The 25163-nt window shown below is 41.0% G+C and overlaps 1 protein-coding gene across 1 annotated transcript in view; it reads right to left on the bottom strand.

Moving 5' to 3' along the window:
* The window catches only part of myh10 (myosin, heavy chain 10, non-muscle), an 86716-nt gene that overhangs the window by 26444 nt on the left and 35109 nt on the right, over positions 1–25163 (bottom strand). Inside the window, exons 5-23 of the mRNA XM_079998521.1 lie at positions 23998–24100; positions 23352–23381; positions 18522–18614; positions 17959–18022; positions 17241–17339; positions 16573–16716; positions 14944–15039; positions 12858–12976; positions 12525–12677; positions 11632–11805; positions 11089–11262; positions 8784–8898; positions 6859–6921; positions 4916–5109; positions 4076–4197; positions 3889–3958; positions 3609–3769; positions 2740–2848; positions 2172–2303 (exon numbers count right to left, since the gene is read on the bottom strand). Of these exons, the coding sequence (XP_079854647.1) occupies positions 2172–2303; positions 2740–2848; positions 3609–3769; positions 3889–3958; positions 4076–4197; positions 4916–5109; positions 6859–6921; positions 8784–8898; positions 11089–11262; positions 11632–11805; positions 12525–12677; positions 12858–12976; positions 14944–15039; positions 16573–16716; positions 17241–17339; positions 17959–18022; positions 18522–18614; positions 23352–23381; positions 23998–24100 (2215 nt within the window). The remainder of the gene's footprint in view (positions 1–2171; positions 2304–2739; positions 2849–3608; positions 3770–3888; positions 3959–4075; positions 4198–4915; positions 5110–6858; positions 6922–8783; positions 8899–11088; positions 11263–11631; positions 11806–12524; positions 12678–12857; positions 12977–14943; positions 15040–16572; positions 16717–17240; positions 17340–17958; positions 18023–18521; positions 18615–23351; positions 23382–23997; positions 24101–25163) is intronic.

Genomic DNA, 25163 nt, shown 5'->3' with positions numbered 1-25163 from the left:
AGAACAACCGGAGGAGACCGACAATACGCCCATTGTTGTTAAAACGTAAGAAGTTGATGACGTGATGAAGTCCGTTAAGGTTGGTGAATGGCAGATTTTCAGATTCCCGAGACTCAAATGTGTCCCACCACAGCAAAGCCGCCATCCCACGCATTTCTAATATTGCGAGGAGCAGCCAAATAAGCTGAAAAAACCTTTCTTGAAGGAAAATTAGAATTTTCTAGATTTGTGTTCCTTTGTGTTTTTTTTATCTCTCAACATATTTTCAAAACCAAGTTTAATTTATAAATAGTAGAAAAATGTTAAACCGTGGAGTTAAATTCTCCCATTAGATTACATGGGGAAACACAGTTCACTCACAGAGACGCTGAACAGCACTGAACAACGCTGAACAGCACTGAACAACGCCGATCGATGGTTTCATACAAAGGGAGCATCCAGGTGAAGATCATTCATCCAAATTCCATGTGATGTGAAGTCACAATCTGAACCCGTTTTGATATAATTCAACTTTTAAATCGTACTGCTTTTACACACATGGAGCCATTGTTGTGAAACGGCGAAGAAGAGGAACCCTTCGCGTCACACACCTACGTCACTTCTGTATACAGACAGTTAAAGCGCAGCACGGGGTGTTTCGGTCTCACTTGTCTGTAAAAACTTTCTTCTCTGTATCGTTATGGATTATGTGAAGCGGGCGGCGGAAGCTCTGAATCATATTTTGGACCTTAATCTGACCAGTGCGATAGATCCAAGTCAGTGTTAGCAGCGCGTACTGGACTTCATTTTCCACGACGATAGTCAGTTCTCCGACAGCGACGCTGAATCTGATATTACTATGGACTTGGAGAACGTTTCAAAGAGCGGATTTCAAACATCGTGACGATGAAACGGAATATTTTTAAGAACCACCGGAGGAGACCGATGATACGCCCGTTGTTGTTACAACGGAAGAAGTTGATGACGTGATGAAGTCCGTTGAGGTTGGTGACAAGATTTTCAGATTTTCTGAGACTCATAATATTGATACTCTACATTTTGTTGTGTTGTCCGTACTTTTAAACTCCAAAATAATTCCACTTTTATCAAACATGTTTATTCTTACTGTTAAATAAAAGGTTTTTTAAAAACAAAATTAGTTGTTTGTTGTTGAGCTGTTTGTGATTGGCCCATTCAGCGGTATGTTAATTAGCCATGAGGCTTTGTTTGTCCTCCAACTCATTTGCATTCTGGGAGCTGAATGAACCAGGTGTAGGGAAAACTTTGGAGGTTATTACCTCAGAATCACAGTTTGCCACACCCTTGTCATTAACAAGTCATAGCTTTAAAAATATTTTCTTGATTTGCACAAGTGACACCTTGTTTGGAAGCTCTGATTCTCCACTTTCAAATGATGCCAAAAAACAACTCAAAAGCCGCCAAATGACCCTAAAGTATGCGCGGGTCACATATTATTGATAGACTCTACATTTTGTTGTGTTGTCCATACTTTCAAACTCCGAAATATTTCCACTTTGATAAAACATGTATATTCTTCCTGTTAAATAAAAGCTTTTTTAAAAACAAAAATAGCTGTGTGTTGATGACGCTGTTCAACATTCCCTCAAAACACATTAACAAAGCAGTGATTTCCCCATTCACCAGGATGTTAAGTAGCTATGTGGCTTTGTTTGCCCGCCAACACCATTTGCATTCTGGGAGCTGGCTGAATGAACCAAGTGTAGGGAAAACTTTGCAGGTAATTATATCAGAATCACAGTTTGCCACACCCTTGTCATTAACAAGTCATAGCTTTAAAAATATTTCCTTGATTTGCCCAAGTGACGCCTTGTTTGGAAGCTCTGATTCTCCACTTTCAAATGATGCAACACTCGAAACTGGAAAGCCGCCAAATGACCCTAAAGTATGCGGTGGGTCACATATCATGGATTGAAGTACTTATGTCTCAGCATAATTCTCGGAAGATTAATTTCTTGCACTACACTATAACTTTTATGCATTCTATTTCCTTTTACAATGTATTTCTTTGCACTTTGACTGAATGCTTTTCATGTTTTATGTAAAACACTTTGAAATGCCTTGTTGTTGAAATGTGCTAAACAAATAAACATGCCTTGCCTGTGAAGCTCAGTTAGGAATCAGAAATAGATCAGTGAATAGCTTGTGCCTACCTGCTGGTGTTTTCTCTCCATCTCCACCAGCTCGTTCTCCACCTTCAGCTGCCTCTCCTTCACCTTGACCAGCTCCTCATCTTTGGCCTGCATCTCCTCCTCCTGCCGGGTCACCTGCAGCAGCGGCTTCACCTGGGAGATGACAAATGATGTTTCATGAGAAGATGTAGGATACACTTAGAAGGGTTATTTTGTTTTGGTATCATTAGGTCATCCGAACATAATGATTTTTCTTACTGAAAAAAAATCCATCATGCCTCCATGTGCCAAAAAAGCAAAACCTCAAGTCCCTTTTCTTTAATATGACATTCCTTTCTGTAAATTTCAAGACAAATACCCTATTTAAACCTGGATCTAACCCATAATAGCATCTCTAGATTCAATGGTAATCAATCTGTATCCGACAATCAACATATTATATAGCAGCGAGGGTCCTGCGATTTCTGGCAATTATCACTCCAGAGGGGTTCTCCACATTGTCCTCTGACCTTCAATTTTCAATGCTCAATTCAGCCCTACTTTATAAGAAAGTCTCTGTAACAAAGAGTTGTTGGAGCGATGTTCGCACCTTGGTGAAGAGCCTCCACCACTGCCAGTGCCGCAGCTTCAGGTAGGCGGCACAGTTCCTTTGAAGGACCTTCAAGGCACTCAGCTGCTGCTGCTTCTTTGCAAAGGCCCTGCGAAAATGATTCAGGAGTTATGTCTCAGTGCCGTGGGTGATTCACGTTTTTTTTTATTCTTCTTTTTAAAATTCTGAATAGAGGCCTAAATCTATATTGGCAGGCAAATAAACCATATTTATAATACACGTGTGTTAAAGAAAAATGACAGAAAATGTCTTTGAGAGCTGCACAGGTACATTCCAGCAGAAATGGGATATTAAGGATTAATGATGTACGCATGGTTAAATTAAGTACAACAGGCATGTAAAAGAAGGGTACCTGGACAAACTGTTAGAGAGTATTCATCTCTGGATCTCTAAAGATTGCAAAACACTGGCAACATACTAATCTTTGGTCAGAGCAACCCCGTCTCATCTGGTTGTCAGGTTGAAGGGTGGGCTTGCCCAGTCACTTCAGCTGGCAGTAGCTTATTAAGGACAACAGGAGCAGGTGGGTTTGACAGTGTGAGATGTTGCTAAGTTCATCTACTGTGTTGTGTACTGGCCATGAATTGAACTGCTAACTGGAGCGCTAGCGCTAACCAGGGGCCGAGAGGCTGAAGTCTCCTGTTCCATTTCTAGTCCCACTGCCGAACTAGGACTGGGAGATAAATGGATATTGTTATAATATCTATATTGTCAAATGAGAGTAGATATCGTCTGGCAACGTGAGTAAAATGAGTTAAATAAAGTTAAAATGTTGTCTTTAAGTAATGCAATTTTCTGAACTTCATAGACTGTTCTAATAAATTGTTTGGTTGCCGTGACACACTCACTTGCGGGCCAAGTAGCCACGGCAGACGGACTGGAAGTAGATGATGATGTCAGTGATTTTAAGGTCTCGTTCCTCCTCCAGGTGGGCCAGAACCCCGGTCCTAAAGAAGATCTTGCTCTGACCAATGCGGAACAGGTTGGGGTCGAGCTCTAGGGCTCGGATCTACAAGAGGCAGAGGTGAGTTACAGAGAGTTTATGTTCAGTGTCTAGAAATGCTAAAATGGTTTGACTACAGTAGTTATCACGGTAGAAAAACACGGTAAACCGCCACAAGACATTACCATTCTCTCACAGGCTTGTTTCCCATCCATGAATGCCTTGGGGATAGCATTGGGCGTGAGGATCTCATATCTGTTAATATCAGAAACATGTAAAATATATCTTAATATAAATAAGTCTAAATATAAAATCTGAAGGACTAAAGGTAATCTCTAAAAGTGGTTTGTCACACTACTTGACCACTAATACCTCTGCCTGAACTCCTGGAAAACGATGCGGTTGGGGAAGCCCTGTCTGCAGATACGGATCCCCTCCAGAACTCCATTACACCGGAGCTGATCCAGAACCAGGTGGGGCTCCAGCTTTCCAGCCTGAGAAGAGAGGGAGACGGGACAGAAAGACAGACAGCAAATGAAAGAGTAGAATTGTCAGTTACTCACTCCTTCAAAACAAAAAAATCCCTATAAAGGAAAACAGAGTACAGAGACTGAAAACCCTTTAATGAGAAAACAAGTGTTCGGATTTAAAATTTTAAGATCAATAATCACTCCAGGCCACAATATGCCACTGCTTAGCTTCATGTAAAACATTTTTTATTCATACAGCACTTTTCAAAACATACTGTTACAAAGTGCTTTACAGAAACTTGATTGAAGAAAATAAAAAACAGAGTGGGCATAGAAATAAAATAAAAAGTTAATAAAATTTAAAAAAAGGAAAATAAAATACAAAATATGAGCCCACAAAGAGACAAGAGACAAGCCAGACACATTGAAACTACTAGTATTTGTAAATCAAAACGTCAAGCAGATTTAATGTGAATTATTAAAAAAACAGGACAAGCTTAGCTTGTCTTTATTGTCCCTAACACACGACAACACATGCATTATGTGCAGCATTAAATGCTGCAAGAACTACTTGTAAACTTTGTTATTATTACTATTACTTAAATTATTAGTATCATTGTATTGTAAAAAAATATATACTCTATATTGAGGTATTTTCCGCACCACTGCAACTTTCAAAAATACATTTCCTAGCGTAGCACCTGACACCCGACAGGGAAAACAAAGTAAGCTTTGGCCATACCCTCTTCTCGTGGTTGGGGATGATGCAGCGGACGAAGTTGGGGTTGGTGTTCCTCAGCGTGGCCATTAGCTTGGAGAGGGACTCCTTGTACAGCTGGCCCACTGTGCGGAACATGCCCTTCTTGGTCTTGTAGGTGGAACCGAATGCTGTCTCGTTCATGCCCGCCACCTGGTCCAGGCCCACGATGCGGTCCACTGTTGGAGGTGGGGGGGGTGACAGATTAACTCATGGAGTCTTCAATAGGGAGCGGGAGGAAGGCTCTAAGACAGCAGCAGCAGCAACGCGGTGGGTGATGGGACTACAGGGTGCATGGGCGAATGAAAATGACATCTAGGCAATAGGTTGAAGTTCAAAGTGATGAATCAAAGAGCAGCAGCTCCTAAAGATGGCCGGGAGATCTAAAGCTAAATGCATGCTGGGGCAAAAGCTCTTTAATGGACATGGCTTGATGGAAAATTATAGAAAATTGAGACTTATTTGTTTATGATCTCTATGTCTACACTCAATTTCAAATATTTCCAGGTCCCTGGCAAAGGGTTTCTCTCATGAAAATAAGATATTTTATCCTGGTTTATTATCATGTTGGGTATTTTTTGATCTGGTATTACTGAACGTTTGTCAGGCAAAACAGACCACTAACTATTGTGACTTGTCTGAGCAAAACCTGACACTAATTGAAGCAATTTCAACCGAACTCTACAGCTACTGCAATGGAAACTCAAGGCATGCCTGGTCAAACATCATTCACAAACTACTTTTATAATGACCTTGTATTTTACGGTACCGTGCATCTCATGTGGTATCAGCGCGATATTTCCAAGGGAGGTTTTTCTTTTTATTTCCAAACGAGATCCTGCTCAAAATTTATGACGGACTTATAAAAGGTCTTCGCCTTGAGGGAAGACTCAACGTTCTGAGGAATGATATTTCTGCTATTCTAAAAAGGCATAAGTCACTCGTCAATGTCGAACCCGTTAAATCTAAAGCTAAAACCGTTGGAGCGAGTCGCAGGCGAACGGAATGTCTTTTGAATTTCGACATTTATTTGGAAAACCTGTGCATAGCTCCATCTGGACCCCGTGCGCTGACATCTGAGCACGGATCTGAACCTGAATCAATGCAAACACCAAGCGCCGCATGTGGTTTTCATTTGCCGCCACCGTGATCCCCGTCACGGCGGCAAATTAACACCATTAATCTGTCTAGAGTCTAATCGCTATTTCTTTTGCTCATGAATAAAAACAACGATTTTTATTTTCCCCCTCTTTTCTTAATCGAAGATGGCTGCCGTATATTCTTCATATTCACTTTGGGGCCAATTTTTCAGAGATTGTGTATCCTGCACATCATTAGGGCTGCCATTAATGATTATTTTGGTGATCTGTGGATATTCTGTTGGTTATTTTCATGAACGAGGATTTTTTTAAATGAATGCTTTAAACGTGAAAGTGATTTCTCTTTTTTGACGCCTTTGATCGGTTTAAAGGCTGTCACATTTCCTCAATGATATCAAAGCAATATGAAACAAAGGAAGCGGTTGATTCTAAACTCTAGTTTGACTCTCAATCCTCTATTTAGCTACATGTCACTACTGCTGGCTGAGACAGGGTTGGCATGCAGCCTGGAAGCGAATGGAGCCTCTGCGGCTACACAGACACAGCACTGGCTGAAGCACGTGGCCACGCTCAGTCAGATCTGGGCAAAAATACACACATTCCAACAAGGCCTTAAACTATTTGACCTGCTTGAAGGGGGCAATTGAAGTTATCTCCCCAAGCCCTTGAGCAGCTGGACCAGTGAAGTATTACATTTAAATTGCTTAAATTGCGCATGACCGCAAGCGAGTAAGCTGGAGAAAGACGACAGAGATTTTCCAGTCGTTGGAACTGGGTTCAAATCTTATTTTGGCCCAGGTCTGCCTACAGCATGGCCCAGACAATCACCTTCTGGCTCATCCAGACTAGTGACATTGTCATAGAATGAGGCCCTTTGAATGGTCTGAATCTCTACAACAGAGAGATAGAGAGAGAGAGAGAGAGAGAGAGAGACAGAGAGAGAAACAGAGGGAGGAAACGGAGTAGGACTATGGTGACTTGAGTAGAACACACACGACAGCCTGAAGAAGTAGAAAGTTGTTAGTAGGCTTGTGTCTTATTAACCAGCTGGTTAGGATGAACGAGTTAAAGGGGACCTATTATGTAAAACTCACTTTTTCTAGTGCTTGTGCACATACATTTTTGTCTCTGATGGGCCTACTAACACACAAACTGTGAATTTAGACAACCCAGTCAGTTTTTTGTGAGTGTATGTCCTAAAACAATCCACTCCGCTTTGCTCTCCTGAATGACATCACCAAGGGAGTCATTTCAATAAGGAATTAATACCAACTGTCTGTGAAGAAACATGGCAGAAGATGGAAATGTAAGTATTTAAAAAAATATTCTGCCGTTTATTTCTAAAAAAAAACAAAAAACAAAAAACAAAAAAATGTGGTAGGTGTATGTGGTAGGTTGACTGTAGACTGTAGGGTTTTTCGGACCAAACAGTTCTGGGGGGAACTAGGAACCGGAGGTCCCCCAAGAACTAAATACCTTCAAGGGTTTTATTCTGCTTGCATTGGCCAGTAGGAACTCTGAAGTGACGTAAGCCAGTGGGGTTTCAGCACGAGTTCGGTGTTCAGTGTTGTATTTACTCCAAAACTCACCTTATTCACCTTATCAGTCCACCAAAATCTTTTTCTGAACAAATTTCAGGAGAGAAATATGAAATGCAGTTGCCGAATCTTTACTCATATTAGATCTATAAGGCCTCATTTAAAATTTTGCTCCGGCTTTCGTAAGGCAAGGGCCACCAGGACACCGCACAGGGATTTTTTGTTTCATTCAATTATCGTCGATAAAAATACAGTTTTTTATTGTTTTTATTTCAATTTGCGGGCTGGTCCCCACACAGAGAAAGAAAGGTTCCTCCCACAAATAACAGCCATTTTGGAATAAGAGGGTATAGAGGTATGTTAGAATGGCTAGAATGCCATTGGTATTTTCAGCAAAAAAAATTTCAACATGGTTTGGGGACATCAGAGACACCAATCAGCCACAACATTAAAACCACTGACAGATGAAGTGATATCATTGCTCATCTCGTTCCAATGCCACCTATCAAGGGGTGGGATATATTAGATAGCAAGTGAAGAGTCAGTTCTTGAAGTTGATGTGTTGGAAGCAGGAAAAATGGGCCAGCGTAAGGATCTGAGCCACTTTGACAAGGGCCAAATTGTGATGACTGGGTCAGAGCATCTCCAAAAAGGCAGGTCTTGTGGGGGGGGTTCCCAGTATGCAGTGTTTAGTACCTACCAAAAATGAGCCAAGGAAGGACCACTTGGTAAACCGGTGACAGGCTCATTGTTGTACGTGGGGAGGCAAGTCTAGCCCATCGGGTCCAATACCACAGAAGAGCTGCTGTAGTACTACAAATTGCTGAACTACTGAATGCTGGCTATGAAAGAAAGGTGTCAGAACACACTGTGCATTGCAGCTTGCTGCATAAGGGACTGGTCAGAGTGCCCATGCTGAACCCTGTCCACCACCGTAAGCGCCTACAATGGGCACGCGAGCATCAGAACAGGACCATGTAGTAATTAAGCAGGTGGCCTGGTCGGATGAATCACATTCTCTTTTACATCATGTGGATTGCCGGGTGCTTGCGTGTTGTTCGTGCGTGTGTAAAAAGGAGGATAATAGGTCCACTTTAACAAACAAACAAACAAACAAACAAACATTTATATGTGAATCTTAATAGTCGGGTGATTAAAATGATCATTCCTGTTATCAAGTGAGGCAGATAAGGGGATGTGCCAGCGGGGGCTTACCATCTTTCCAAAGCTCAGCTACAAATTTGTCGGTAGATTGGTGCAGGAGCGTTGCCACGTTGTCATTTAGAGGGTCCATGTTCTTCATCAGCCATTCATCTGCCTTGTAGTCCACCTGTAGAACAGGAGACTAGGCTTGGGTGATCATGCAAAATTCCAATCGGCAATCGCTGAGGGGCAGCGATCACCATAGAATGTTACGAAATGTGGGAAATGCGGTCTCCCCGTTACAGAAGTGCAGGATTTATTATTTACAAGTTAAGCATTTACACAAAAACATCAAATTTTCACAAAATGAAGTCTCATAGCAACGGAAAGCAACGGAAGACGTGCGTGGCGCGCCAGGGGCAGTCACAGGACAGTCCCTTAACTCACTTGTGCTTAAAAATGTAGTTTCATACAAGTAGGAAACAAACAAATATAAACAGAACCAAAATAAAAACACAGGAAAGGCGCACCTGTCTGGAGGAGAAAAAACAAACAAAAAAAAACAAAACTCCACTCGAATTCTTTGTGTTAAGTTTACGTTTTTCATTTTCTATACAAATAAGAAACAAAATAAATTAAAATCTTTTGCTAGAGGGAGAGAGCGGAGTCTCCCTCCGCCTCGTCTCTGTCTCCGTCTGCTTCTGAAATGATCGAGTCAGAGCGGGGGGATCAGTTTCAGAACACAGGAAACTGCATTTACACCGTTTCAATGCTCGGATTTTTCCTGGCGGATAAAAAAAATAAAAAATAAAAAATTCTGTCATTAATGTCAATCGATCGCCGATCGCCGATTGACGATTTAATCATCAATCTTCTCAAGCTTACAGGAGAGCGGTGTTAGATTCAACGTTTGCCTTTTTGTTTAAATTCCAGGGTGAGTGGAATAAGATCGGATAGGATTGTTAAAAAAGCTTGTCGAGTAATTGTTGAGGTCATCAGTCATCTTAATCCCATACCAAATTGCTTTGTCCATGATTTGCTAAGGATAAATTATTCAGCAATTTACCAAAAAGGATGTGTGCATTGGCATCTTTAGTATTCTGGGAGTGTAACTGCTTCCCCCATCCCATAAGAATTTCTTCAACAATGCATTTCAACAATTTTTAGGAAAAATGTTTAGAGGTTAGAGTGCAAATACTCCATTATAACCATAACACGTACCTAAAAAGTCATTGTAGGTGGTTAGGATGTGGCATGTTAGATCTTACTCACAATAGCTTTTGTGTTGAAAATATTGTTTGGCAGTTTTGGAAATTCATTTTGCACCACAGTTATGTGTTTGACTCTTCTTGGAAGGAGGTTTTGCAGTCTAAACTTGGATGGATGGGCTCAACAGATGCGTCAGTTTGCGTCAGCCAGAAAAGTTCTGTCCTCTATTTCTCAGACGGTCGAGTGGAGCTGAGAGAGGTCAGGGGAATACTCAATGAAAGGTGATCATTTCTAGCACAGAGACAGGCAATCTGGTCTTGATCACTGCACAGCATAAGGCGGCAGTGTTCAGGAGGAATTGTGCTTGATATGGAGTAAAACAATGTCTAGACACATAACGGAAATGAATCACTACCTGAATTACGCAGCGTGTACTGGAAGTCATTTGGTAGACGTGGTAAAGTCAAGCAATTTAAAACACTCAGTGCTTAAAGTAACGAGGAACCATTAGCATTATGTTATCAATCATACATACAGTGATAGTCATGTTGATATTATATATTATCATTAGAGTGCTGCATTTGAGGAAGCAAGATTGTAGAACACGTCTTTCAAGAGTAGCATACCGCTAAAGAGACCCAAGCCATGAGTTCAAACAGCAGAGAACGCTTTTTACTACTAAGTGACCTACGCTCTTGCTGACTTCCCAGAACAAATACAACAAAAAATCTTTCCATATAAACAACAATCCGTATAAACAACACATAATGTATCTGCCAAGTAAATCAATATCTACGATTTGTATGCTTTTTGCTTCTTCCGATAATTATTTGCCCCAAAACTTCTTCCAGCAAAGTGTCCTTAATAATGCATCACCAGCAAAACCGATAACATTTGAGGGCAAGTGTTATAGAAGACCTCAGATTTTATGTGATACAGATATATACATCATGACATCTGCTTATAAATTCAAAATCAGTTGTTCAACAAAGGAATCAACTATGGTTCATATGTGTGGCCCATCACATGTGAACTATATGTTCATGTAAAATAAAATAAAATGTTGGCTGCCCTCATTTATAACCAACATTTGAATCAGACCTATGTTATAAAATTGCGAACCAAAATTATTATATCAAATGTATTAAATGTATTATAACAGGCGTACCCTGCCGGCGTAGTGGATGATGCAGAAATCGGCTTTGTCCTTGAGCTGTCGGGGCTTCTGGAACTTGGTGTGCGTGCCCTGTTCCTGAGTGAGTTTGTCCACAAAGGTCTTGTCTGTGGCTTTGGGGAACCAGCACTCCTCGTCCAGGAGGGCGAGCACTCCGGGAGGGTTGGCCTGAAGCAAGGGTCAAATACCAGAGGAGAAGAGGGAAAAATGTCAACAAACTGTATCATTTGACAGAGCTGATACTCTGAAGTACTCAGACGGTCTATCTTCATAGAGGGTTTCTACAACAAAATGTTTTTTATTTTTATTTTAAAACCTTTGAAAGATAAGTAAAAACCCCTGTGCAAGGTCGGGCTCTGTGATATGGAGTAATCTATGATATAGGGAATATAGACAAAGTGAATATTATCCCTAATATCCATAACATTGTGGTTAACAAGATTGGACTACATTGCACAGTAATTAAATAATATAAAACAAGTTATAAGTGTAGAAGTTGACCCAGAACATGTGAAGTAATATGTTATATGTACTAACCGGCCTCTCGATGAGGTCGATGCAGGGCTGCAGGTCGAGGCCAAAGTCGATGAAGCTCCACTCGATGCCCTCCCTCTGGTACTCCTCCTGCTCCAGGATGAACATGGTGTGGTTGAAGAGCTGCTGTAGCTTCTCATTGGTGTAGTTGATGCACAGTTGCTCGAACGAGTTCAACTGGTGCGGAGGATGGGTGAGAGGGACATAAGATTAATATTTAGCTCTAATACACAATTGTAATACAGTTATAGAAATAACAAAATCTCTCGGAACCAACAACAGAAGGATGGACTTTAATAAGAAGATGAACTGAGCAAACCACCTGTTTACCTCTGGCTACAATCTAAGGCCACAAGATGGGCGATAGATAACGAAGGTTTGAGGTCTCATCCACAGTTAAGTCAGAACAATTATCCACAGATGGATTTGATTTGTGCTCTGATTCACGGAGGATACAGACTTATTTTTCCTCAGAGTGCACATAAAATAATGCAAATAACATCCTAAGCTGTCTTCAAGGGTTCTGGCAAAGCTGTTCAACAGCTGTCGGGGAATAGGGGGCTCAGCTCAGCCCACTCTTTTTTAAGTCATACAACGTTCCTTGCAGATAGCAAAATAACTTTTATATCAACAATGCCTGAGCTGAGTTCAAGCTGGTCTGGAGACCATTAGACTCAAGCCAATAACAAAAGAAACTAAACCATCCAGAGGACTTTGAGAGGAACATTTGAAAATCTGACCAATAGCCAAAGGGAATGGACTTAAATATGATCAAAGCAAACAAATACTAAATCCGATTCAATATATACATGGTCAGGTCACCGGTCGGTTGCAACACTCACACACCTTTTCCAGATTCTGTGCACATACAGCAGACTTGGCTTCCGGTTCCATACCTGAAAAATCTCGAAGCCAGCGATGTCAAGAATACCGATGAAGGACGCCCCCTGCCTCTTGGTCCTGTCCAGGGCTCTGTTGATACGGTGCACCAGCCAGCGAAACAAGCGCTCATACATGGCTTTAGCCAGGGCCTCCACCGCAAAGTCGGCCTGGAGGAAGAGACAAATAATGGATCAGGGATCTTCGATGAGGAAACAATAACTGTAGCCTAAAAAGGCTAACATATCCAAATCAAACATAGCAACAATGGGAAAACAGCATTTCACCTCACCCTGCAGCTAGAGAAGTATGTTGTGGTGTTGTTCATGGATAAATCATGGCTGACTGACCTGTTCTTTGGTCTGGGCCTTTTGAACGTAGTCCCTGCCCACTTTGATCCTGGGGGATAGAATGGCCCTGGTAAACTCCATCACATTCATCCCCAGCAGGTGACACAGCTTCTGGGCAGCTGGAGACAAAGAGGCGAGAGAATACACATGGATGAAACAATGAAATCCAAGGGTAACATATGTTACTTGAGTGCACATATTTAAGGTATAGGTGAATGTACATTGCTATTCCAGTCTCTACGATTGCAGGTCTTTTTATTCTTAAATTCTATTCTATTTATTATTTTACTTCTTAAAAATGACACTCAGACCCTAAGCATGTCTTTTAGAGTTAGGGATTGGGAGAGGCACTACATGATGTATGTCAGTTCGGGAAGTATGAAGTGCTGCGAGTGCGGTGACATTTGGCACAAGCGCTTCGCTTGCCCGCACCAGGGCGTAGAGCTGGAGAGGAACAGGTGGACAGTGAGAGATAGAACAGGTGGAGAAAGTTCCTTCAGCGGAGGCAGAACGTGTAGGACAGGTTGAAAATTATCACACTAATTTATTAGCATGGGGTTAGGGTAACTGCGTCCTGGGACAGGGGCACCGTCCTCGCTCCGTCAGCGGAGGGAACCGAGTCAATCCGGGAGGTGTGGGGAGATGGGGAGGTGGAAACTGACGCGCTGGTCTCTGATAGCCAGGAAAAAAATTAAACGATTCAGATTGTACGTCCGTTGCCAACATTGTCCAAATTATCGCATCTACACTGGACATAACCTACCAACCCTAACCCATTATGTACTGCATCCGTAACAATCATCGAATGTGGGAACAGACTCCATAAGGAAAAGGAAAGAAGGAGGCCAATGTGAATGACTACCGACTGCCTTTGCCGGATATTTTATATCCAGCAATGTTATGGATTCCATGTGGGAAAGGGGCTTACTAGTGTTGCTTTCCATTTGCTGAATCGGTAACCAACAGGATTTCCCTTCGTCTATTAAACTTTTAAATAAACAAAACATTATATTGGAGCAACTGAAATGAATTTGAATAATCAAGAGAGAAAAAAAATATACACGTTTATTTCAATAATTTTGTAGATGACTTTTGAATGATTGAATACGTGGTATTTAAAGGATGACCGTAGCCATACATTTGCTCGCCAAAATTAATGTGCGTTCATCTTGCAAGCATGAAACTCTACTCAGGAAAGTTGATCTCATTGCGAGAGCATCTCTATTAACTATGGAAACCCAAAACTCCTGCAGATTGTTCAACAGATTTCCAATGAAGACTGGTATTAAAATGTATCAGCAGGCTTGAAATGATGTCTGATTTTCATGGAAAAAGCAGGGAAGTCAGTAAGTAAAAGTTGGATGGGTAGATTCCCATACATATTGGCCAACGGGACTGCGGACTGCTAAAAGACATCTGCCTCAGCCCAGGTTTCTGCTTTCCACATTTGGAAATATCTGTCCTGGCTTCAAGTCACCGACATTGGGCCCTTTGAGATGTTCTGACACATTTCTTCATGCGATTTAGAATGGAATTTGAGGCCAGTTTCACAGTCAAGACAAATGAGGGAACATAAACAAGGTTGAGCCCATTGGGGATATAGACTTGGATGAATAGGTGCTGAAAAACAATGCCAAAAGAAACATTTTGGGACTACAAAAAGCTACTTTTATTCTCCTGACCTTGTATGGCCATGGGTTCAGATAGTTATCAATGAAGGACTTTGGAGGGCTGTCGGGAACAGCGGACAGTTCTATCCTGGCCCCCTGCGCTCCCCCTTTGCACTGAACGGCAGAGCGTGTAGTGCCACATGTAGGGGAGCAGGGAGGCTGCGCTCCACTGCTCAGGTAGGTGTAAATCTTAATAACACTGTTGTTTAATGTCAGGATTACAAGGCCAAGGGAAAGATGAGGAATAAATCACCAGGGCCCCTGCTCTGCCGACAAGGCTGGATGAGACAGGAAAACGAAGGAAGGAAAGATATTTGGAAATACAAAGAGTGGAAGTAAAGGAAGTGTGTATGTGTGTGTGTGTGTGTGTGTGTGTGTGTGTGTGTGTGTGTGTGTGTACGTGTGAGACCGCCTACTTGTATTCTCCGGCATAGATGCTTGGTCTGTGTTCCTCTCTTTCTTGAAGATGATGTTGCCAAACTGCAATACTGACGACACGACTTTCAACATGGCTGCCAACATAAGTGACAGGAGAAGACATTAGAAAACCTTATACTGTACACAGCGACAAGCTAACATCTTTCATTTGCTTTGGCCACAAATGAACCACGGTAAATCCTCGATGAAACTGAAAGTCCCTGTAAAGCAAAAATAAATGTGTTCTGAGTTTGTCAAACTACAGAAAAAGTGTTATTAACCACACAACTAAATTTGAATCATTAAAAACAATCGCCAAGTATATGAAAATAGGTCAAAATCAAAATAGTAAAAAAATAAATAAAAAAAAGGCAGTCCCCTCTCTTCTCTCAGATGGTGGGGGCCTGTCTGCTGAAGACGGGGGCGGGGGCGGTGGCTCATGAGCCGGTTGGCTAGTGGCGGGTGAACGAAACCAACTAGGACACACTACACAACATTCTGTCTTGTGATCGTAAATCTTGAAGTCGTTGTGGTTTCACACTACATGACTGATCGGCGACAGGGGATCATACATTATGAGATCTTTCCACAGGAGGGATCCCCAACGAGTGTGTGGTCTCCAAACTACGCTTTGTCATGAAAACATATACAAGAAGTGACCCCGGAACGAACCATGCGCGGGACAGGATTATTATTATTTTTTTTATTAGACTCCTGATCAATGTAACAAAACAAATAAAAGCAGAATTTAAATAATAAATATATTAGAAACCTAGAGAAGAAAAGTAAAATATGTATGTTTTGTGTTTCTGGCTGCTGCTCCGGTGCACTCCTCGCCCCCCCAATCAGTGTCTGCTCTCATTGGCTGTAGCTCGTTTCGTCACTCCCGACTCGATCCCAACACGACCAGATATTAAACCTGCTTGATATCTCGCTGGCGTCTGCGACCGCTCGGTGAGGAGTCGGATGGCCTTGTGAGCGGTTCACACCACAAGCTTGTCATTCACAGGAGTGCTTTGATTTGCCTCCGATCTGGGGCTTTAGTCTGCGAGCTCCGAAAACCTGTCGGCAAGTGGAAAGATCAGGCTAAAATCTTGTAGTCTGAACTTGCCATTACTTAAAACAGGACTTCCCAAAAGATCGCTCTGATCAGAGCTGCTAAGCTCCGCAATGGCTTTATATAGTGTTAGAGGAGGGGCCATGCCAAGTGTGACCGGTCCACGTCATCTGGCCCGCCCAAAAAATTCGTAGTGTAAAAATGGTGAGCAACGGTGTAACATTGTTCAGTCTTTTCACATGTTTTCAGCAATGATTTTATAACATGTCTATTGTGTCTAGAAACATATTACTGATTTCACTTTAAAGGGACTTGAAGTTTGGGTCTTTGGCATGGAATAATTGAGAAGGTTTCATGATTCAAGTTCTTATTTCATTAGAGCTTTACTATGAAATACACTCATGACATAATCTGTATAAAAAATAAGTATGAAGCCTTAGAGCTAAAAATAAATAACTAACTAACTAACTAACTAAATAAATAAATAAACAAACAAACAAATAAAAAATAAAAAAGAAGAAGAAAATACAGAAATCCTTCCTCCTATAAGCGGTTGTGGAGAGGTTTGTACCCAGGATCTCGTCGTGGGAGAAGCTCATTATGTGCATGGCTTCCATGGTCTCCTGGAAGTTGTCCTTGTCCTGCTGCCCTGGAATGGGAATGTTACCGTTGGACAGGAAACGGTAGTTGTTGAAACCTTCCAAAAGCAGGTCCGCTGAGAGCAGGAAAAGACAAGAACGGTTAAGACAGGTGTGCAAGTGAGATAAATAAGGATTTCAAGCCAACAGTTGTACTTCTGTACAGGTACTCCTCACTTAACGACCTACATGTTTAACAAATGTTTAACAAAATTCGGACTTACGACCAGCTCTCTGACCAGTCTGTATTGTACGCTGCGTACAATACCGTGGCGTGCGAGCTGCCTGCTCTGGGTCTCAGCGTCAAGCATCTCATTGCGCATCGCCCCTTATATACTGTATAAACTATATATACTATATACTCTTTATATACTATATACATCTCATCTTATCACTGTTCTCAGTCTCAGTCTCGTTCACGCAGTCTGTCAGTATTCACTACATTAGCGTTCACGACCGTGAAATAACACAGGTCCTCTCTTATCGACCAATTCACTTGACAACCTGGTTCTAGGAACGGAACTTGTCGTTAAGTGAGGCTTCGATTGGAAATTAAATGTATCTTCCCTGTAGAGAGAAGGCCTTCGAAAGTGGTACTCACATTTGAGGTGCTCTCCGGCCCCGGCCAGAAGCTGGTAGAAGATGTGGAAGGTACGCTCATCTTTGGCTTGGCGAATAGCTCTGGATTTCTCCAGAAGGTCTGACACATCACAGTCAAGGAGACTGTAATACAGTTTGAGTACAAGGGGATTTAAAGAGGGAAAAGTTTGCTAAATATGTCTACTCGTTGAGCGATACATGTACGGTAATGCTTGCCAACTAAAAACTGTAAAGTATTACAAGGCTCTGCAACGTATCCCAAGGCTAAGGAGCATCTGAGCATCTGTTTGAAACCATACTGTATTTACAGTTTTATTTTTATGCGATGCTGCAGTTCTGACTCTGGTCTGAAAATGGTGACACACAATATCTGCATAGTCTGATCTTAAGGGATAGCATATGTTTTGGTCACTACATTTAAGAATAACTTAGTTCCATGAGTAAAGACTTTTCAAAGGAAATTCCATAAAAGTATTTCAAATTTTCCTTGTGTGAAGTAGTGCTTACTGTACTGTATATGGAGAACAAAAGACTGTTTCAATTGGTATTTTTTTCAGATTCAGTTACTGTAACTTTCACGGCATATCTCAGAGATAGATAATAAATAGAGATAAGCATTTCAAGCAAAGCTATTTGTGATTGTAATTTGGTGTTGACCGGCCCTTCTATTTTATGACGGACATTGCAGAGGCAGTTACCACTTCTACAAAGAAGGATACAGGTTTCAATATTGGCACCAACAATGTATCCAGTGACGTCAAAGTTGATCCGGATGAATTTCCCCTGTGGAGACAAAAAGAGACAAAGGTCAAGGAAGGACACAAGACATGATACTCAGAAGCAAACAAGCATCTCTTGTCCCTCCTGTCCTATAGGACGTTGATGGAGTTTGCCTCATCTGCCTCCAGTCAGGGCTGGCTCTGGCATATCAAAGCCTTCATTAATGACTACCAGGCGCCTCTGCCCGGCTAGTGCCCCTGTGTAATTGCTTGCAGGAAAAGCAGGATAATCAAATTCCTTTCCATCAACTTTAGCCCTACTTATCCTCAAAAGAAGATTTATTTTCCCCCTGTAGATGCCAAACATGCCAGCTAAATTTCCTTCAGGTGTCGGATTATTTGGTAAGATTAACCGAGGCAGTACCGTTGAATGAGAAGGTGGTATAAACCTTGAAAGATCTTGCTCTCACTCCCTTTCCCTTAGTAGGCGACGATTTGAGCTACAGTTAACATAAAAAAAAGCCTTGGTTTAGGAATTTTTGTTTAGTCTCTTTTGTACTCACAAAACGTGATGAGTTGTCATTTTTCACTGTCTTAGCGTTACCGAAGGATTCTAGAATGGGATTCGCTTGTAAAAGCTGGCGCTCCAATTCACCCTGGGAAGGAAAAAGAAAAAATTATGTTATCGCAACATACAGTTTCAAAGCATTTGTTCACCACAAAGCAGGAAAATTTGAACAAATAAAAGGATTCATCCATTCTCACTTACAAAATAAATAAATGAGTAACAATATATGCAGACAAAGATAGCAGAGATCTGAAGAGGTTTCCCAAAGCTGTTTACAGCAGGACCCTGCATATCCTGACTGCACATAACTGCTAAATTTAACCAAATAATGTCAGAGAAGATGAAAACTGGAATAGTGACAGAAATGGTCATGTTCCTAAAATAACTTTGCAGGCTTGACGACGGCTCCATTTAATGTGAGAGATGTTGGTGTTGCAATAGAAAGAGGATAAGTAGACTAGTGAGCATCAATTTGTAAATGGAAATTACATTTTACTAAACATTGGAATACTGTTGAACTTTGTCTATCTACTAGTTTTTTGGTCAACGGTGGTTCCTTACAGCAGTTTTCCAAATGACTGTGTACATACAGTATGTCTACCTGTGTGTAAATAGTTTTGTTGTGGCAATAGCTTCAATTCCCTACACGGTCAATAATATAGCATCGGACCAGACGAATCAGAATACTGCACACTGAGGAGGATCCTGTATCTATCTCTTCTTGGTCATTTAATTGTCAAATACAGCGGAATGAAAGTAGGTTCCTATCATATACCAATATAGATTCAATATCTGTGGAGTGATTATCACATACGAAGGGAAAGCGACGAAGACAGAGTCAGAAAGTCAGAAGCAAGAGAGGGAAAAGTGAAGCATCTGCTTTCTCCAAATAAATCAGAGCAACATGGCAGGTGGCAGTATTCTATGGATACATACTAGGATCAAAAAGTATAATGTTCCTAGTCTTATACCATATAGTACATAATAATTCTGTATATCATATTCTGCAAATTTCAATTTAAGTGAATTATCTTAATACATTAGCACATACAGTATATCATGTATTAAAAGCGTCTCTGAAGTTTAAAGCATAAAGGTGTGAACTTGTCAATATCGAGCTCACATAGTTAAAGTGAATGAAACAATACAATATAGACTGGAGAATGTGCCTGTAAATCATAATTATTACATAAACATAAATATAACATATTGTATAGAAAAACAAATCTAACTTTTTTTTTTTTCCCCTGGTATGCTGTGAACAGAGCCAAATCAACCAAATCAAACTTCTCAGAAAAGACCCTCTCAATAACCACTTCAATTCTTTGTGCAGCTGTTGCATTTCTTTGAAGATTCAAATGTGTGCAAAACAAACAACCAGGCTGATTCATGGATGACTAAGGGGCAATGAGGCAGCCGGGCTGTAGCCACAAGCCGGTGATGAGAGATAAATCCAGGGGAAATGAGGGGCATCTTGTGGTGACAGAGGCCAGACACACATTCTATCCTATCAGGAAGAATTTGTCCACAGACCGATCCCAAGGAAGGGGAGCTGGACACCGAGCTTTGTTCACACACCTTATTGTCAGACTGGACAGCTTTACGAGGCTGAATAAAAAAAGACTGGTGCATGTTTGGACAGGTGGCCCATTACGCTCCCATTCCAAGCCACATTGTGGGGTTGGTCATGACCAGGAAATCCAAAATGGCTGATAGAAAAACAATCTCTTCAGGGACTTTATTTCTCTTTCGCGGCTGAGCGAATTCCTTCCCATTACGTCAAAACTAGCCGCACTTTTTTGGCACGGAAGGCTGCGTTCCAGATGAAAGAACTCTGATGTATAGGTTATAGAAAACCCCGCACTACGCTCTGAACTCAACAATGTGATCTTTGGCCATAGAGTGTTGTGGGCTACTTTTAATTGAGTTTTCAAGCTGCTGGAATGAGGCAGGACTTAATGAGCTAAGCCAGTTTCTAATGCAGCCTCCAGAGCCATGGCAGAACCCTTAGAGGCCAGGGAATTTAACCTCTGAATCCTGTGTTTCTATACAAACACAGCAAAGTGATCCACCTTGATAGCTTACATCAGCCTTTGGAAAGATATACTTGTTCGGCTCAACAACTGAACATGGGCTAGACAACAGGATAAAAGGACCAGTTAGAGGCCAATTTAGCATCATTAGAAGTTGATCAACATTCTCTCTGCAAGGCATATGTCAGGCAGCTGATATCAACCAGAAGCCAGGTCCACTTCAGTTAGCTAGTCGCTATTGAGCAGTGATGACAATCAGGGAATATGTAAAGACTTCAGACTTCGGCAGAATCATTAACTATTCAGAGAATGAGCAGGCCTTTAACCCTACAAATAAATGGCCATTATCCAAGATGAATTTCCCTTGCATCGCCCTCCCTTCTGATCATCTTTTTTAAGACAACATGAATGGGTTGTATTTTATCCAACCCTTCGCAGGCCCATGCAACAGTGATTTGAGATTGATTGAGTAGAGAACCAAAGAGGATCAGTCCAAACCGTCCTAATAAATCCTTCACAGAGCAGTGGTCAAATAATATAAAAAAACAGTGCAATTAGAGGGACAGAGTAAAACAAAATGTGGATAACTAATCTTCCCTATGAAGAAGGCAGAGGTATGGACCATTGTAGTACGGATTCAAGTTCATGAGAGGGGAAATGAGTGAGGGCATCAGGTTTTACGTAGATTTTGATTTTGTACCTCAGACCATTGGGGTCTCTATTTTATTGACCTCCTTGGATTTTTGCGCATTTTGATTTTTATGCCAAAAACAGATATGACCTCCTTCTGATATGGCCTCTTCTCTTGAGGCTCAAGAGGCTCATCGGTGCATCACCACTCAAAAAGAATCCTTGCCCCAAGTGAGCATGATGCCTAATGGTTATCGGGAATTCATGAAGCTGTGGTTACTTGAGTAAAATTAATGTAATCCAGTGATTAAGAAGTGCTGGCCAAGGCACTCATCAGCCATTGGCCAGTCGGCAATTTTAATCATACTTAGCATAAATGTAGGCCAAAGTAAACTATGGTTTAGTATGGACTAGCTATTAATACACGTTAGTATAAAGATCTATAGATTTGACTTTTAGATCAAAGTATCAAAGGTATACGTAGATGATTTCATCCAAAAGTCCTTCCTGCGAAGGAGATGTGCAGCTGACTGCACAGAGCAGTAGAAGCCTGCTGTATAGTTTTGGACCTGTACTTCTCCCTATTTTCCCAAAGGGAGAGGTTTTGGCACAGCTCCCGCTGGCTCTCGTTGCTGCAGCTTGAGGCCATCCAATGGATTGCTGGATGAGGGCTCTGAATAAAAGACTCCTCATTGGCTGCAGCTTCTCCTAGCAATATAGCATTCCTAGATGCAGAACCAGATGCAGGGGAGATCTTAGTGGCAATTGCTGACAGGGGGGGGGGGGGTTCTTCTCTGTGTGCTCAGTGGAGCATAACACATTGCAGATCCAGTGCTAATAACTGGTTATAGTATAAAATCATAAAACTGGAATCTGCCAGCTCAGATAGAGTAGCATCTTAAAGAACAAGTTGTAAAGCAATGAATGATTCGAGTGTGACATTGCAACCAAGTGTAAACTATTTGAAACAAGCAGACCAACCACAATTTGGGCCAAACTAGATGGATGAAGGCAGATGGAAAAAGTAGTTATATGCCCAATGCCGTTCACAGACTAGGGTTAGGTTATGATTTCAGCGTGGTATAGGCACCCCTAACATGTTTAGTCCATAGAGATTTTAGCAAGATAAACACATTGAGAGGTGAAGAAACTACATACTACTCACGTAGAACAGGGGTCCACTCTGTAGCCAATGTGCAGATTCAAATGTTATCATGGAAACAAATACATTGTGTTAATGTCATGGGTACTAGGAACACATAACCAAATACATAAAGTGGAAAATGAATGGCAACAATTATAGATTTTCAGAGCACAAAATGATGTTTATGGGAAAGTTTAGCGTGGGTTTGAATGAAAGGGATGAAGAGATGATTGCATACTTCTACAACGAAAGAAAGCAAGCAATTCAATGAAAGGATATTCTAAACAATACAGTATAAGGTATTTGACAAATTGCAAATGAAATTTTCCTTAGAGACCTGCAGAGCAGAACTCCCAAATTATGTTACTAGCTTTTTGATATAAACAGAAGCTATATTAATAAATTGTCAGGGCCAAACATTTGATGTATTTTGTCCTTGACGGGTAATAAACCTCTGCAGTTTGGCAAGTCACTCTTAAAACTTTCAATATTACACAGCTTCACATTGGAGTCCCTCAAATAAACCTTTTATTTAGATGTAACCATCATTATTATATTAAGGATCCCTAACAAAGACTAATATGCAATCTCATCTCCTCAACAACGCAATTTCCTGCATTTTAATACAGCAAGTCTGTCATAGCAAATATAATAAATATAATACATTCTAATAAAGACCACATACGGCCATGTGTGATTAAGTTTCACAATATTGCAAGCAAATATGGTATGGTATGGCGCAATAGAAGGAATGTGTTGCAGGCATCAAATTCAAAATGAGTAAATATTTGCAAAAACACAATAAAATGTATCAGTTTGAGCATTAAATATTGTCTTTGTAGTGTATTCATTTGAATAAAGGTTGAAAAGGATTTGCAAATCATTGTATTGTTTTTATTTACATTTTACACAATGTCCCAACTTCATTGGAATTGGGGTTGGTATTAGAGATAGTGAGTTTAAATCAAAATAGTTAGTGTAGCATGCATAAAAACATGGTGTATAAGAAACTACTTGCCTGTGGTTTCACTGGTTTCGGTGACTCTGGCTGTTTGTCAGAAATAAACAAATGTAAATTGTTAGAAGTTTTGCACACAGTATCAGCCCACCACTACAGGCGTTGGGAACAAATGTAGATATATTTTTCAACAATCATGATATAATTTAGGCCTAAATTACTTATGGCTGCATAGCCATACTTCACTTTATTAAGGGCAAATTCATTCAAACCAGACCAGAATCAATATCAACATAAGCATATACATATGGCCTAATTGCAACCTAATGACAGCCAAAATCCATCCCAATCCAGAATTTCCATCCCAGTCAAATTGCCCATTGATTTCCTTCAGTGGCCGTTACTCCAATTAGTGTTGCACTGATGTAGCAATGTTAGGCTTAATCCTTTATGTACTGTAAACACCACTGGATTAGACTGGCCCGCATTCAAGAGGTCGGGGCGTATGATAGTGCAACATCAGCTGAAGTGGTTACAAATCATCCCTCATAAGTCATGCCTCGTTAGACAGAAAGACTTAAAACATTGGATTCTCATTCATGGCTACGGTATAGACGTGTGGTTTTCTTCGAGGAGTACAGATCACTAAAATAATTGGGAATCCCGAGGAAAGAGAGAGAATTATGAAAATAGATTGAATACTCACAGGAATGTTATGGTCTTTCCTTCCTCTGTGGGAGGAAGCGACGTGTGCCAGGTATTGGATGACCTTTTTGGTATTTTCTGTCTTGCCAGCACCTGACTCACCTCTAAAAAAAAAAAAAAAAAAAAAAGAAAAAGGTAAAAAAGGAATTGAGGGTGCTCCTCAGTTAAAAGAGGGCACATCGAGAAAATAAACAAAGTAAATCCCTAGCAACATTCACAACATAACACAACTAGCTTTCTGATTTTAAAGACTTTAGTAAGATCCCACCGGGACTGAGAAGCAGAAGTAGGACCATCCCCTTCTTAAGTATTACACTACTCGTATAGCAAGCAACGATTCGCTTCGGACTTTTTGATGAAGTTGGATATAACCAGAGTCTTTACCTGTCAATATTGTCAACTACAAATAACAATATACGTTTATTTGGGTCAAAGGTTTATAGTGTGCACTTTGGGGAATGTTTGCATTAACTTTCTCTGCATTTCCATTCTAAGTCAGCAACATTGTCCTGTGGTTTAACAGAGGTAAATGTGGGAGCCCTTTTTGTACTGAAGCATAGCACAATGAAGACAGTTGGGAAAATCTGGAGAGGAGAATAACATAACTGGACATCAGCACTCATGACAGGGAGTTTTGCCTTGATGCTTCTACTATAACCTTTGACATGATGATAAAATCATAGTGTGTGTGTGTGTGTGTGTGTGTGTGTGTGTGTGTGTGTGTGTGTGTGTGTGTGTGTATGCGCATGACTGGGCAAAAGTAAATATATTACTGTTAAACAGACTTGACTCTCACTATAACATCCATCACAGTAGATCTATGATTTCTATGACAAATCAGATCAACTCCTGTGTATCTGCATCAAGTAGCCCTATATACAGTACAGTAGGACAAGGTATGCTCACACTGATACGGTCCCATGTTGTCGCTTTTGCCCCTTTACAAAAGGATTTGGTGAGCCAAAGTGACTCAGGGGGTTATTTCTGGGATTAAGATGAAACTGAAAAAGCAAAAGCTATGGCAGGGAAGACAGGCTTTAGACACACAAGAGCACAGGATAATGAGTTACCCTGGATTGCCTTTCACACAGCCCCAGCCACTTGGGTTCATGTGTAGACATTTACTGGGGCTGCATTCCTGTCATCTGTGGATACTTGGCGCTTGAA

The sequence above is a fragment of the Zeus faber genome (genome assembly GCF_960531495.2).
Source record: "Zeus faber genome assembly, chromosome: 4".
Classification (NCBI taxonomy): domain Eukaryota; kingdom Metazoa; phylum Chordata; class Actinopteri; order Zeiformes; family Zeidae; genus Zeus; species Zeus faber.
Note: the sequence above shows the minus strand (reverse complement) of the source record. Positions and strands in the feature narration are given on the sequence as shown.